The sequence below is a fragment of the Gastrolobium bilobum genome, unplaced genomic scaffold, assembly GCF_033153095.1.
Source record: "Gastrolobium bilobum isolate Gb01-03AN ecotype WA unplaced genomic scaffold, APGP_CSIRO_Gbil_v1 utg19093, whole genome shotgun sequence".
Taxonomy (NCBI): domain Eukaryota; kingdom Viridiplantae; phylum Streptophyta; class Magnoliopsida; order Fabales; family Fabaceae; genus Gastrolobium; species Gastrolobium bilobum.
Window position 1 is genome coordinate 56,277 of NW_026900020.1, and position 16,946 is coordinate 73,222.

At 37.3% G+C, this 16,946-nt stretch overlaps 1 protein-coding gene across 1 annotated transcript in view; it reads left to right on the forward strand.

Annotated features, from left to right (window-relative positions):
- The window catches only part of LOC133294882 (serine/threonine-protein kinase ATM-like), a 90,833-nt gene that overhangs the window by 23,183 nt on the left and 50,704 nt on the right, over positions 1–16,946 (forward strand). The window contains exons 23-24 of the mRNA XM_061493639.1: positions 3,674–3,835; positions 10,168–10,290. Of these exons, the coding sequence (XP_061349623.1) occupies positions 3,674–3,835; positions 10,168–10,290 (285 nt within the window). The remainder of the gene's footprint in view (positions 1–3,673; positions 3,836–10,167; positions 10,291–16,946) is intronic.

The following is a 16,946-nucleotide window of genomic DNA, read 5'->3' on the forward strand; positions in this document are numbered from 1 at the left end:
ACGCGGTACTGTTCACAAAAGAAAAAACTTTTCTTGCTTGTTTTTTGTCTCCTCTCCATGGATCAGCTTAAACCCGTTATTGATAATATGTGTAAGCCATATGACCGTTCTTTGATCTTATCTTGTAAGAACACACATTCTACATCTCTTCTTGCTTCTTGCACTGATTTTAAAACCTCATGGATTTTGGATTCTGGTGCAACTGATCATATGGCTTGTCGTACTGAGTTGTTTTGTTCTTATCATCCTACTGTTGGTAGTCATACTATATCCGTAGTTGATGGATCCCATAAATCAGTTATTGGTTCTGGTAACATTCAAATTCAACCTTCCTTGTTTCTTAAGAATGTTCTTTATGTTCCTCAGCTTTCTACTAATCTTATCTCCACTCAAAAACTTACAACTGATTTGAATTGTTCTATCACATTTTTTCCTTCTCATTGTGTTATTCAGGATCTTACCACGAAGAAGACAATTGGAGTTGCTAATGAACAGAATGGGTTGTATCATCTCCTTCCAAAACATGCTATAAATGATAGCAAAAATCAGTTATTAATGACACGTCATCCTTCTACTGCAGAGTCTATGATTTGGCTCCATCACAAGCGTCTGCGACATCCACCATTTAGTCTATTGAAGTCTATGTTCCCTTCTCTGTTTCTCAATCAGTCGGTTGAGACCTTTCATTGTGATGTTTGTGAATTTGCAAAACACCATAGAGTGTCATTTTCTTCTAGCACTATTAAAAGCTGCGAACCTTTTTCTCTTATCCGTTTTGATGTTTAGGGCCCTTCTAAAGTGCATAGTGTTTCAGGTGCAAGGTGGTTTGTTTCTTTTATTGACGATTGTACTCGGGGCTACATGGATATACTTGATGAAAGACAAGTTTGTAGTAACAGAGATATTTATTCGGTTTCATCACATGGTTGAGACTCAGTTTGGTAAGTGTATTAAAAGACTAAGATATGATAATGGTACTGAGTACGTCAACCAACGCCTGTCACAATTCATTTCAGACAGAGGTATGATTCATGAGCTCACATGTGTTGATACCCGTCAACAAAATGAGGTTGCTGAAAGAAAAAATCGTCACCTCCTTGAAGTTGCTAGAGCACTACTTTTCCAGTCATCTGTTCCTAGTTCTTATTGGGGAGAAGCCGTGTTAGCTGCAACCTTTTTGATCAACCGTTTACCTTCAAGTGTCCTTAACAATATCAGTCCTATTCATTCTATGACTTCCTTCTTTCCTTCTGTTCCCATATTGCAGAGCCTTCCACCAAGAGTGTTTGGATGTGTTGCCTTTGTCCATGTTCATAAACAACATCGGAATAAGTTGGATCCTAGGGCTCTTAAGTGTGTCTTCCTTGGTTATACCTCTTATAAAAAAGGGTACAAGTGTTATCATCCACCAAGTCGAAATTTTTTTGTTTCTATGGATGTCACCTTTCAAGAATCTGAATTTTATTTCCTGGGTCTTCATCTTCAGGGGGAGAACAGTTCTTCAGAAGACTCATCCCCTTCCTTCTTTGAGTCTGGATCGTCCTTGTCTACTCCTACACCTCTTCCTAGTGTGTTTGCTCCTGGTGTGTCAGAACCTTCAAATACACCGAGATACGGTAGATTTTGACACCTGAATTGGTATATCAGAGGAGGAAACAACCCATACTGTCTCACCAGCAACCTCAATCGTCTGAACCACTGGTAAGTCCTGAATTTCCTGTTTCTGATTATAATATTATTGCCTCTCATGATTTGCCTATTTCTTCTGATATCTCTGATGACTTACCCATAACTTACCTATTGCCCTAAGAAAAGGGAAAAGATCTTGTACTCAATATCCTATCTCCCATTTTGTTTCTTCTACTAATCTTTCTGTGCAGCACAAAAGCTTTGTTTCGGCACTAGATTCTATTTCAATCCCAAAATCAGTACATGAAGCTTTGAAAGATGAGAATTGGGCTCAAGTCATGCAAGAGGAAATGAATGCATTGGTGAAAAATAAAACATGGGAGGTTATTGATAGACCCAATGGAAAGAAAGCAATAGGGTTATGCCCTAAAGTGTAATTCTGATAGCACTCTTGAGAGATATAAGACTTGATTAGTCGCCAAGGGTTACACTCAGACCTATGGCATTGATTATGAAGAAACCTTTGCTCCAGTTGCAAAGATGGATACGGTGAGAATCTTGTTATCCCTTGCTGCTCATTACAATTGGGATATAAATCAATTTGATGTGAAGAATGCTTTCCTTAATGGTGAGTTAGAAGAAGAAGTCTACATGGAAATCCCTCCTGGTTTTGATTATGTGAATGGAGAAAATAAAGTTTGTAGATTAAAAAAGGCCTTGTATGGATTGAAGCAGTCACCTCGTGCCTGGTTTGGAAGATTTACTAAGGTTATGATGACTTTAGGATACAAACAAAGTCAAGGAGATCACACTCTTTTCTTTAAGCACTCCCAAGATGGGAAGCTCACTGTGCTCCTTGTATATGTTGATGATATTATCATCACAGGTGATGATTTTGTGGAGAGACATATTCTGCAAACAAGACTAGCATCTGAGTTTGAAATTAAAGACCTTGGAAAACTGAGATATTTCCTAGGGATAGAAGTAGCTCATTCAAAAAAAGGAATTTTTATCAGCCAGAGGAAATATGTTCTTGATCTTCTCAAAGAAGCAGGAAAGCTCGGGTGTAACCCTCTAATACTCCTATTGAGCAGAATCACAAGATAGGCTATGAAGAGGAGAGTCCTCCCATTGATAAAGGACAATATCAACGGTTAGTTGGGAAATTGATATATCTGGCTCATACTAGACTAGACCTAGCTTATGCTGTTAGTGTTGTCAGTTAGTTTATGCACAATCCAAAGGAGAAACACATGCAGGCAGTGGAGAGAATTCTTCAGTATCTTAAAGCTACTCCTGGTAAAGGATTATTATTCCGGCGTGATGGCCATCTCTCTTTAGAAGTCTACTCTGATGTTGATTATGCTGGATCTGTGACTGACCGTCGTTCTACCACTGGTTATTGTATGTTTCTTTGTGGTAACTTGGTGACATGGAGAAGTAAGAAACAAGATGTGGTTGCCAGATCAAGTGCAGAAGCTGAATTTCGAGCTATGGCTCAAGGCATTTGTGAGTTACTGTGGCTAAAAATTGTTCTTGATGACCTCAAAATAAAATGTGAGGGACCTATGAAGCTGCTATGTGATAATAAGTCCGCTATTTGTATAGCTCATAATCCAGTTCAACATGATCGGACTAAGCATATTGAGGTCGACAGCCATTTCATCAAAGAGAAACTTGATAGCGGGTTGATTACCACTCTATACATTCCCTCTGGGCGTCAATTAGCTGATGTATTGACAAAGGGACTTTCTTCAGACAGATTTCAAGAGCTTACTAGCAAGCTGGGAATGATAAATATCTATTCCTCAGCTTGAGGGGGAGCGTTGTAAATAATAATAATTTAGTTATTATTTAGTCATTTATTTGTTGTTTTGGGCCAAGCCCATTAGGTCAAAATTAGGTCAAGTATTCTCTATAAATAGAGAACCCTTTGTACAGATTATTTACAATTCTATAATATATCAGAATACCTTTTTCAAGTATATGGGAACACATACCACTGATTGCCTTCACTATTTGTGTCTATACTTGCGTTTTGCAGGTCAGCGTAATGAATGATATTATTGAAGAGCAAGTTAGACTTAAGCTTGCTTGTGATAATGTATTGACTTCTAACCATGCTTTACTAACTAACTTATCCTGCCTGGATGCTATTGGTAAGGACAAATGTAGCCTGTGCTTGGAGGAAATTGAAACTGAACAGGTACTTTTAAATTTCAATATATTTGGATTTTTAGCTTAGATTGCCTTCTAGGGACAATGAGTTTCTAGCATTTTCTTTGAACAATTATAAAAAATAAGTATTATTTGATGAAAATAATTTTTGTGACTAGATGTTACATGTAGAACAACGCAAATGCTAGGAAAATCTGTATTAGTTACTTCTGTTAGAAAGTCTAAGTTCCGGTCTTCACAAAACTAAGTAATAATGAGACCCTGCCGTAACTTTTTATGAACAAAAGTGACAATCAATTTGATAGGATACAACCCGAAAGTTGGATGAAAATGGAAAGAAAAACTAAATAATGTATTGTTATTTTAATGAAATAGGGATAAACCCTAGTATGAGTGATTAAATCACTCAAAACAAGATAAAACAAGGATTGAATATTGTAGAAATTCACATAGTAGTCAATAGTGGGCGAGCCGCGCCGGTTGCGCATTGCGCAACCCCACAGCTATTTCCGTTATATCTAGCTATTGTGGTATATCTAGCTACTATTAATCTATTCTGCTATTTCCGCAATCGCAACTCGCTATAGCGCTATAGCATTTTTCAGGGTTTGCCTCAACAGGCTGCAATTTGCTTTTAACTACTATGGAAATTCGAGGGTCTACAACCCTCCTAGCCTAGGGCTTTCGAGAGATGCATGGTATATCCCAATTTCCAATAACTCATTAGTCTCCTATCACCTCCTCCTTCTCCCCTGTTTATCGCAGATTACTCATAAATATATCATCAGTCACCCTTAACTACAAAACCAATCACCCATAATTACATAGTCAATCATCAATAAATCAAGCCATAACTACAAAACCAATCACCTATAATTACATAATCAATCATTTATAAATTGACCTCTTAAATACACAATCACCTATGGTTAATACCCATAATTGTTATCGGGAACACCAATAATAAGATCCCTTCATTTATTATGCACACTTAATATAGTGATGGTTGGTGTATTCCTATTAATACTTCCCCCAAAACTTTCACGTTGTCCTCAAGGTGAAGGCCAGTCCATGAAAATCTCCCCCGTGATCCCACTACATGAAATGTAGGGACCCACTTATGTACGTAACATAAAAACTTCCACTGAGATCCCATTGCACTTCTACAACTACTCAAGGTTGAGGATGATAGATCTGCAAATTGGTGATTGTAATGCCATCTAATCCAACTTTGATGTCGTTCCGGTTTGTTGGGCCAAAACGAGGTTTCTTGGGTCTGACTAAGTATAACCGAACCATGGGATCACAAGACCAAATGCCACAATTGACATATGGTAAGGGAACCATGTCCCTGTGTAGGCCTGGGAATGTCGTGGGAGTGCTTTGGGTATGATACATTTTGCTATTAAATTGGCCCAATTTTCCTAAGCCCCTCCATGACCTATTTTCGTCCTTTCTCTTCAAAGCGTTGGTAGCTGCTGCAGAGATCTCTCCTCCTTCATAGGAAGGTTCAAGTCTGGTGGATCAGGTGATGGTGATAGTAGGTTGGCCACCTCCTTTGGTGACGTTGGCATTGCTAGTATGTGCATATCGCTTGTCTTAGCCTGGAATGGTGTGCTCCCTGGAGTAGCTCGCATATTTTCCCTTTCTGCGATGCGTGGTTGTTGATACAATTCAAGGTTGCACTAAGTTATATTGAGCTGAATGTTGGTCAGCACATAGGCAACATGAGCATAAAATGAGAGTAGCATAAATGAGTATGTTAAGGTGGATGTGTGGTTATACGAGGATAGATAAGATAAAAAATGAAGATGTTCAATGAAAAGTAGTAGTACCGGTAACTGAAAAGATGAGGGAATATAGATTGAGTTGGTTTGCGCACGTAATGAGACGACCTTTTGATGCTCCTGTAAGAACAAAAGTTTGTTATCAAGAGCTCGACACAAAGAGAGGTAAAGGTAGATCGAAACTTACCTAGGGAAAGGTAATTAAACAAGGCTTAATGGAGTTAGATATAGATTGGCGGACGGAATGAGAAAAGCTATAAGCAGGGTGGAAGGTTAGACCCGTTGTTATTCGTATGTCCTAGAGGGTCCTTTTTTAGTCCTTTTCCTCTTCAATCCCCCCTCTCCTTCTTTTCCACTTGTCTTTTTTCTTATTTCCCCTTCTTCATTTATTTTTATTTTTAATCTCCTCTTGTATATCATCGGGTTCATCTACCACCGTCCCCAATTTGCTTGGGTTAAAGGTGCTGTTAATGTTGATGTTAATCTCATTTATGAGTTTTACGGTAAAATTGCACATTAGTATTTTACCCAGTAAAATTTACTATTCACACTTTTTCCCAAAAAGTCTCTAAACTGTCAAAATTATATTCTTAATTTAATTTTACCATTTTTATCTCCAAAATAATATATAATTATTCATTTCGCAGGTTTAACCTTTCATTTATCTCAATTACATACTCGTCAGTATATGTTTTCCCAAAACTGTTATAGCAGGTTGTAAAAGCGTTGTGGCAGGTTTTATTGTTTATCAACATTTACTTATGTGGGTTATTATACATATACCTATTTAGTGACATAGAGATTGGAGAGAATCATGCGAAATTTTCTCTTGTCTGCTATGGATCAGTTGAGGAAGGATCTCTGGAAGGTTCGGAAATTTGTTGTAGGCTAAAAGTGGAGGTTTGGGTTTGGTTAACTTGGTAACTAAAATTTTGCTTTGGTGTGTAACTAGTTATGTCCTTTTCCGGAGGAACCTTCTTCCTTATGGCATGCACTAAGGTTTGAATTAGATTAGGTGGAATGCCATTCTGGCGCTGATTGGTACTCATGGAAGCCCCTGGAAGGCTGGAAATTTATATCATATTTCTATGATTCTTTCCTTACTTTAGTTCCTTAAATTTGGGTGTTGGTTCTGAAATTATATTTTAGGAAGATGTTTGGATGGGTGCATCTCTGTCATGGAGGCGCTTCCATGCCTTTATGACCTTTCTTCTTTACATAATGCACCAATCCATCGTTTTCAGGGCGACTCTTTACTCTAACTCATTTCTTTAAGATTCTTAATGTTAGAAAGACTGAAGATGTACAATCATTCTTTCTCCTAGAAGACATACAATCAGAATGAAATACAGGTTCATTTCACATCATAGATTTCTCTTTGCTCTCTCTCTCTCTCTATTATTTTCTTTCACTTTCCCTTACTTTCTCTGAATTCAAAAATCTATCAGATATGGAGGCCACCATCCCTACTGCTGTGTTGACCACCATCCCGGCCCTCCCTTTCGTATGGGGTGTCCTTTTGCATATTATTATCAATGAACTGATTCACAATATATATACAATTGTGGAATATCTTTTCATACACCAGAAGCAATCCTTTTCCTATCTTTTCATACACCTAGAGGATTCCTTTGCCACAACTTCTAGAGCGGGATCAGCAGCTTCACTCCATTTAGATGGCTTATATGTCAGTTTATTTGAATCTTTGGTAACATGAAGAAGATGGTTATATACCTTACTTGAAGAAGGGAGATAATCCCTTGTCAGGAGCTGAGTGCCAGCATTTTCTTAAGAGCTAAGCCAAGTGGAAAATGAAGCCCAATTTTCTTCAAATGCAGGCAATACCATAGTGTAGTAGTTGTATCGTATAATGTTGTCCTTTTTGTTTGTTCAGAGGTGTTGGTGATGTGCAAGTCTTGTTTGCTGCAGTAGTTCTTAACCATCTCAAATTGTTGATTGGCATAATGGATGGAAGGGTTCAAAGTTTTCTGGATTTGAAGCTAGTGTCCGCTAACTTCTATAAGCCAATTTCCCCAAGCTGATTTATCTGAATCAGGAGGTGGGTCATTAATCGGTTAAGTGTAGCCCCTTATCAACGCTGGCCATTTGCTGCTTAATTATTTAGCTGGATGGTGGATGATTTGCCTTACCAGTCACTTGTCAATCTATGCTCTTTAATGCTAGCAGTAAAAGATAAACTCTCTCACAACCTTAGGCTCAGTATTGTAGTTGGACCCATGACACAATAGTTACTTCTACTTGCTTGGCCTCAAAACTCTTATCCGATTTGGTGGCCATATCGCATGACAAGAGCAACATGCAGAATCTGGCTGTATGTCACTGATTTATAGATGCCCACAAAGCTAACTGATTATGCACACAAACCCTAGCAAAGAAAACACTAGTTTACAGCTATGTAGCACCGACTCGACACACGACACGACACTCCGACACGTCAATCCTAAAAAAATATGAATTTCGATACGTTGGGACACGTTTTAATATTAAATAATATTTTTAATTTATAGTGTATATTTCATTTAATATTCAATAATTTAACAAAAAATAAAACTAAACTAAAAATATCCATCAATTTAACCAAAAATTGTGTTTGCTAAAATGTGTTTGCTAAGTTTGAAGCGAGTACCAAGTAAATTAACGAGCATGCAGTCCAAAAAAATAAAATTCATTCATACACGGCATTCATTACTCTTGAGAATTTTTTTGAAAGAAATAGGCTCAATATGTTTACAGTATGTGAAATTTAATTCCTTATCTATATTCTCACTGCAAACTACACACTAAGAAATTTCTCTTGTTCTAGGAACACCCGAGACTTTTTCTTTAAACCAACCTATCTTGGCTGAACTGAAGTGTGAGTAGTTTGAAATACAAAGAGTAATAAATTAAATAGTAACGTGGAACTCTTTTCAGTTTGCAAGAGGTTTTGATGCTGAGAGCATGAAGGCTTTTGAACTAAGGAGCCGTATCCATACTCAAGCAGGTGAAGATAATAATACAGAAACATACTAACATAGAGTGATCATCAAAAGATGTTTTTTTTAAAATTTGTTTACACTAGTATAACTCAGTACCCACATCCTCAAAGAAAAAGGAAACAGTAAAACTCAAAAAAAACAATAAAACTCAAAAAAATAAAATGAGCATGCAATCCAGTAAATAAACAAGCATGTAGTCCAAGAAAATGCCACAGCAGTCATGGAATCTCAATCGAACAAGTTATTACAAAAAAAAAGAAAAGAAGGAATCAAACCAGTAAATAAGAGACCACAGCAAGACAGAGGCGGATGGGAGAGAGAGAGAGAGGGACAATTGAAAAATAGCAGACTAGTGACGGAGGCGAGGCGATAACAAAGAAGGATCCAGACCAGTGAGGTGGAGGCGGATGGCAGAGACAGACGAAGAAAGATAGCAGAGTGAGACGGACGAAGATAAGATGGCAGAGAGAGAGTCAGAGAGTGAGACACGATAGAAAAAAAGAGGCTTAGGTTAAGTTTTTTTTAAATGTTATTTTTTTAAAAAAATTAATTTTATTAATATATTTTAGTTTTTTTAAAAATATAATTTTTTTTAAAAAAATATTATGTTTTTTACGAAAATACCATTTGACCGTGTCGGACACGGTCAAATTCGCGTGTCGAAATGGTCAACGTGTCGAGAAAGTTGACCGCGTGTCGGACACGATACTCCCTATATTTTGAGGTGTCCGTGCTTCCTTGGTTTACAGACTACTAACTCGAACATAATTGGGAAACCAACCGTAAGAACAGGTTCTTGTCAAACCTCAAAATGCAGAATCAGAATTCTTACATCTGAGCATGTAGCAGTTGCGACTAATTGAGTCATATTGGATCTCATAAAGTGTGACACTTTATATCACGTGAGCAGAAAAAATACATTAAAAGAATCTCAAAAGGGTGAAGTATGACAGCGAATTGGGGATTTTAGGGAGATTATTTCGAAAAATGAAAATTTCGGGTTTATGTGAAATCTGAATCAGAGGCTCTTGATGACTTGTTATGATAGAGTTTTGGAAAGGCGATACACTGACATTACTTGTTTGGTTTGCAACTCGTATTACGTTAGGAACAAGTGCAGTAGACACAAGCCTCATCATGTACGAATCCTAACTTAAATAGATAAGCCTATAGCCTAATATATTTTTTAACAAAGTGGAAATATTCTCTGTCTCTGTCTCTCTATCAACTTTTTTTTTGGTATTCAGATTGCTATACTCATGTCTCTTTGTTGTTTCCTAATTTCTACTATATATATACCTAAAAGTTGTCTGGTGAAAGCATATGAATGATTTTCATATTATATCTTTAACACACACACAGATAGATATATATTTTGTCATAATGGAGCTTTCTACTTTGTTTCATACCAAAGTATGCTGCTTATATTCGTGTCAGACATGATTTCTAAATAAACAGGATTTTTGGTCAGAAAACATAATTATAGATATCTTTTATGAAAATTGACATCCATTTTTGTCATGATTTATTCTATAGTGTGTTTTTCTTAAGTAGCTATTGATTTGTCTATGCAGTGCTTTCTCTCACTAGGAAATGTGGTGCATAAACTTTCAAAAGTTTATCTTGATTGGTTTGGACGAGTGAAGCTGATTGGTTGCATCTGGAATCTTGTTTTACTCCATCCTCAAATTGGTCAGGTGATTTTTAGATATTTCGCGTCAAGACTAAATTGCCATGACCCTATGAGGCAGATATAGTCTTAAAAGCACGATAGGTCAAACAGACTTATTGAATAAATAGAAAACATGAACTGATATAGGGTGAAAGATACTGTGATAAGAACCCAACCAATAACATGTTACAAAACACAAATGGAGATTTGAATGAAAACAAAGATTTGTATTACTGCTATAAAACTGATACAAGGAATAGCAAATTGATCGGAAATGGAAAAAATTACAAGCAAAATAAAAATAAAAATAGGATAGTGTAGAACAATTAGAGAGACTTTAATCTCTCCCAAATTCAAGGTCTAAGCTCAATTCCAGATGCCCGTTTCAGCCCTCTCCATCGTTACTTAACCACCTATGTCTCATCTCCCATGCCACTTATTCTGTTAGATTCAATTAAATTAGGTTGCAACTAAGTGACTGAGTCAGCAGCTGGGGCCCACTTTCTCCTCCTTTTATCCTTTTTGTATACTTTCATAGATCGGACCACTTCATTGCCAATTACATGTATTGGAGAATCATTTAATCAGAAAGTTACCCATCCAAATAAGTAGGTAATAGTTATATACCGTGTTCTGGGTTTACACGATAAGTATGGCATGACATTTATATCTTAACACTATCCAACAAGTTGGAACATAAATGTCAATTATACCCAGCTTACAAATATAATTAACCTATTTCCTCTAACAGCCGTGTGTTATCTTCTAGTTGCTCTTCAGTTCTCATATATCCTATAGAGATGTGACTCGACTGAATCTTTTCCCCAAATGAATTGACAATTGACTTCATTGTGCTTTGTTCTCTCTTGAAAGACTGAATTTGATGTAATATGAGGGGCTGCCTGATTATCACACCACAATCACATTATTTTTGAACTACTCAATCCAGTCTCTTCTAACATCCGTATCTATCGAAGATCTCAATTAGATTGTGCCATAGATTCATACTCAGATTCAATACTTGACCTTGCATCAACACTATTTTTTACTTTTCCATCAAATAAGTTTTCACCCAACAAAGACGCAGTACCTTGATCTTTTCCTCCTTTCAGTTGGGAACTAGCCTTGTTTGCATCTAAGAAAGCCTCCACCCTGCTATGTCCATGTTTACTACAAGGAGGCACTTTCTTCAAATAACACAAATGTTCAATACAACTTCCTAATGACCAGTAGAAGATGTGAACTAACTCACTAGGAAACACAATTTTAGGTCATCTATCTGTGAGGTTATGTTTGCCAACAACATCCACTATATGTCTTGATCTGTTACCGATTCTCCATTATCTGGCTTGAGCTTAGAATTTGAAACCTTTGACATATTATATGACTCGCACCCAAGTAGGCCAATCTCGGTCAAGAGATCAAGAATGTGCTTTCTTTGGGACAAAAATAATTCCTTTGTTTTGTGCTTCTTTCGCACCAAATCTTTAGTTTTAAGATACCGCTTAAAGTGCCCTCATTTGTCTTTTCCAAGCCCTAGTTGTCACTAAGGGCTCGTTTGGTGGACAGGACAGGATAAGGGTAGGATATGATATGGGGCTGATAAGGATAGGATATGATATGGGGCTGATAAGCCGATATCATGTCCTATGTTTGATGAGCACCTGATTAGCAATCTGATAAGATTATGTAGAAGGAGAAAGGAGAGAGAAAAAACAAAATATAATGCAATAAATATAAATATATTGGGTAGCGTAGGGATATATTGGGTATACAATATTGGTATCCTATCCTATTGAATCCTAACCCAGCTCCCCCCATAGGATAAGAAATCATGTATTTGATAGGATAAAATGAGACAGTAGGATAAGCTAATCATATCCTATTGACCCACCAAACAAGAGATAAAAGTAAGATATGATAAGTTATCCTATTCTATCTTTTTTATCAGGTGCTCCAAACAGGCCCTAAATGTTCTATCAATTAGATATCAAAAATGCCTTTTTACATGACAATTTATCGAAGTCTGAGGAAGCTTATATGGATCGACCCCTTAGATTTATTGCTTATAGGAACTCTTAGTTGGTGTGGCAATTTAGCAAATCATGGTGTAGTGAGAAATAGTCATCCCAAGCTTGGTTTAAACGCTTTAGGGCAATTTTCCAATAATTTAGCATGACTCGTAGTGAAGCCAATCATTATGTTTTCTATCAGTATTATTATCCTGACAAATGCATATATCTTGTTTATATGGATGAACTTGTCATTATTGGTAGTTATTGAGTTGGGATCAAACTACTAAAACCACACTTATTCAAATATTTTTGGACTAAAGATATTGCAAAGCTATGATATTTCTTACGTGTTAAGGTGACAGTTTAGACATGACATCTCTGTCTCTCAGAGAAAAGCTTCAAGTATCTTAGAAGGAACTGACATGCTAGGGTGCAGACCCATTAACATGCCTATGGATCCTAATATCAAACCTCTACTAGGATAGTTGGAGTCTTGTTAGGAAGTTAATTTTCTCACAGTAATGTATAGGCTAACTATACTCATATAATTACAAAAATTATGATGTCTAACATAAAAAAGTAATAATTAAGATATCTATAATTTTTGTATTTATTACATTTTATTTATGTAATTAACTGTCCAATGTGTTGTTCAACACATGAATTCCCTTATATTTCTTTCATTTTCTTCCTTTAACATATTATCTAGAGCCTGATGAGAGGCCACTCTCTATTGTGTGTACCTTGTGGACCTATTGCTCACGATTAAAGTCTTCTCCCAATAAATCGTGTTTTACTCCATTTTTTGACCTTACTCTGTTGTGATGTCTTTATGATTGCATCTTTGGACTCTGTTTGCCGATGGTCTACTTAGATTTGGACTGTCTTCTACAGCTTGGCCCATCCTTGGTTGTTCGTGCCTAATGGCTGCCACACAATCTCTGATACGTGTTTCTCTTTCTCTGTCGCACTCTTTAGACACTGGTGGTGGCATGTTGCGTAACTCTCATATCCTCATATCTGCCTTTCTCACCCTGAATTGACCCTTTTTGGGTTGTCTCTCATCTTCTTTGCTACCTAGTGTGACTAATGGTTGGATTTGCCTTCTATGAAGACTTTAAGGACACCCAGACGTCTGTAACCCCTATTTTTACTTACTATGTCAGGGCCCCTCTCCATTGACAAGCTGGATGGAAGCAATTATGATACCTTGGATTCGAATTTTGGCTTATCAAGTAGGACTATGTGATCTACATTCTTACCAAGATTTCATGTCTTTTGTTGAGCTCTCGATCATCAAAATCCAACACTTACTCCTCTTTGAAACCATTTTTTCGCACCCGTCACTTGCGAATTGGTTTGTGAGCATGCCAAGGTTCTTTATATTGATGAGACTCAATGTCTTTATGAGTTTTGCGACATTATCTGAAGAATGTCATTTCCCCTCGGAAGTTTGAAAGTCCCATTGCTTATTTGGGGAATCTTCTTGGAGCTCTCCATGATTTTATCACTTTTACCTTTTGTTGAGAGACCGTTGAAGGAAATTGAGCAACAAAGGTCATGTTGTTCCTTTGTTATAAATATTAGGGTGTATATTTGTAATTTATTCATATTCTGATTTGATTAGGTAGATTAGTTTCCTTATTTGTTAGCCCTTTTTTTTTGTAAATATTAGAATTATTATTGTAATTATTAGAATTATTTCATTATTTTGTAATAGTTAGAATATTCTAGAAGTGTGGTGAGCACAGAGCGAACTATTCTTTCGCCTTTTACTAAAGAATACTCTAGAAGTTTATTTGGGCTTAGCCCATTAAGTTTTTGTAGTCTCTTTAAATACATAATTCTTGTACAGTTATTGATACAAATTTTATAATATACAAGTCCTTCTTTCAATTTGGTATCAGAGCTCTCGATTCTGAGGGCTTTGCTTCCGCAAACCTTGTTTGGCTCTCACTGCATCGAAAATTTTTTTTGGGTACCTTTTTGACCGAGAGGACTACTACTGCACTCTTTTTTACTCAGATCTATCATTCTACGGAAGTTTCCCTTTCTCCGGACGACCAACACAGCTTCAAAATGACTAGACAACACTGTTCCGGCGACTTTTTGACTACAACCAGTCTTAGACAGGTTTGCGCTCGCCGAACGACCTCGCTGTGAAAATCCCAGTTCCGACAGACCTCACACGCGCTCCTACAGCCACCAGTCATTCTGCGTGTGATACCTTCACGCATACAGCTTCATCGGCGCGTGACAGTGACTTTCCGTCTCGAACCACTTGGGTTCTGATCGCCTCTTCTTTCTCTTTCGGGATCGTTGCTCATTTTTAAATACGACTTCATTTGATCGTCTTGTTTTTCAAAAGGGGCTTGTTTGGATCTTTTTAAAGTTTTCTGATTTGTTTGGTCGGGTCAGATTCAAAAGGGTGCTGATGGTTCTGATTTTTTTGTGTTTTAGCAAGCATTATGTCAGACATTGAAGACACTTCAACCAATCAACCATCTCTTACACGCTTTATGGCTTCTCTTTCTCCAAATGATCTTCCTGCTGCATCAAAATTACCGTCTTAATGGAAAAAATTATTTATTTTGGTCCCAGCTTGTTCATATGATCTTCAAAGTGCGTTGTAAGATTGCTCATCTTGAAGGACCTGTTCCTGCAAAAAAAGATCCAAAATTTGCTAATTGGGATGATGAAGACTATTATTATGACGTGGCTATGGAACTCTATGACTCGAGGTTAGTCAACATTGCATGTTCCTGCCTACTGCTCTTGAGATCTGGGATGTTCTTAAGAATACTTATTCATTGAAGCTATATGTAGCAACCTACTATGATTTGAGGGATAGGATTTTTTCTGCCAAGCAGGGCTCCCTTTTTGTAATAGAATATTATGGCATTATGAATGAATTGTGGACTGAGCTTTATCAGTACCAGAGTTTGAAGATGGAGTGTAGTAAGGATTCAGCCATTCTGGCCACCTCCATTGAAAACAATCAGATCTTTGATTTTCCTTTTGGCTTCAACTCCGAATATGACTCTATTCGGGTTCAAAATCTTGGTAATGAAAAATTACCTTATCTTCTTGAAGTTCTTTATACTGTTAGGGGTGAAGAAGGTCGCAGGGCTGTCATGATGGAGTCAAAGTTGTATGAAGGATCTGTCATGCTCTCTACTCTAACTCCTTATGTTTCTAAGTCCATTGACGGATCTTTTATGATCTCGGCTAAGCCACCTTTGGTGTCCTTTTCTTCTAGGCCTAGCTAAGAGTGGCGTTGGTGCAACTATTGTAAAAGACCAATTCACCCATAGGAGGTTTGCCACTATCTTTACGGAAAACAACAGGTTTTGGAGAAGCTTGGTAAGACAACCTCACGTGATCAATCCTTTTTAGCCTCCTCAAACATTCCTTCTGTAAATAAGACCTCATAGATTCCTGGTGAATTTATTACTATTCGTCGTGAGGAATTGGAACGACTGAGGTCCTTATTTGAATCTTTTAATAAGCCCTCTGGTACTGGTACTTTGTCTTCCTCGGTTATGCTCCCAACAAGAAAGGATATAAATGTTACCACCGTCCAAGTCGTAGATTCTTTCTCTCTATGGATGTTAGCTTCCATGAATCTGAATCCTACTTTCTACATCCTCAGCTTCAGGGGGAGAACTATATAGAAGCTTCATCCATTTTCTTTGAGTCTGAGTCTTCTTGAGTCTCCCTTTCCGTTACCTACATCTCCTACCCCAAATGAGAAGGAAGACTTAGTTGCTGAGGATGAAAATTCATTTGATTCCTTATGTGATATGCCTCCTAGCGATCGACAGAAAGTACGCAAAGCTGGGACCCCCAAACTATTGTACCAAAGGAAGAAACAACCCGCACTGCTCCACCAGCAACTGCAATCGCCTGAACCGCTGGTAAGTACTGAATATACTAATTCTATTATTCTTGAGCCTGATATTAATTCTGATGACTTACCCATTGTTGTAAGGAAAGGGAAAAAGTCTTGTACCCAACACCCAATTTCTCATTTTGTCTCCTCTAAGAATCTCTCTATGCAGCATAGAAGCTTTATTATAGCTCTTGACTCCGTTTCAATCCTGAAATCAGTACATGAGGCATTGAAGGATGATAATTGGGTCCTTGCCATTCATGATGAGATGAATGCATTGGAGAAGAATAATACATGGGAAGTTGTTGACAGGCCAAATGGAAAAGAGCAGTAGGGTGCAGATGAGTGTATACTCCGAAGTATAATTCTGATGAGACTTTTGAGAGGTATAAAGCTCGACTGGTAGCCAAGGGGTACACACAGACCTATGGCATTGATTACGAAGAAACATTTACTCCAGTGGCCAAAATGAACACTGTAAGAGTTCTATTGTCTCTCGTTGCTCATTTTAATTGGGATTTGAAACAATTTGATGTGAAAAATGCCTTTCTCAATGGCGAATTAGAAGAGGAGGTTTACAGGTAGATCCCACTAGGATTTAACTCTACAAATGAAGATAATAAAGTTTGCAGGTTAAAGGAAGCGTTGTATGGTGAGATAGACTTGAAGCAATTCCCTCGTTCTTGGTTTGGAAGATTTACCAAAGTTATGCTTTCATTGGGATACAAGCAAAGTCAAGGAGATCATACACTTTTCTTAAACATTCTCAGGAAG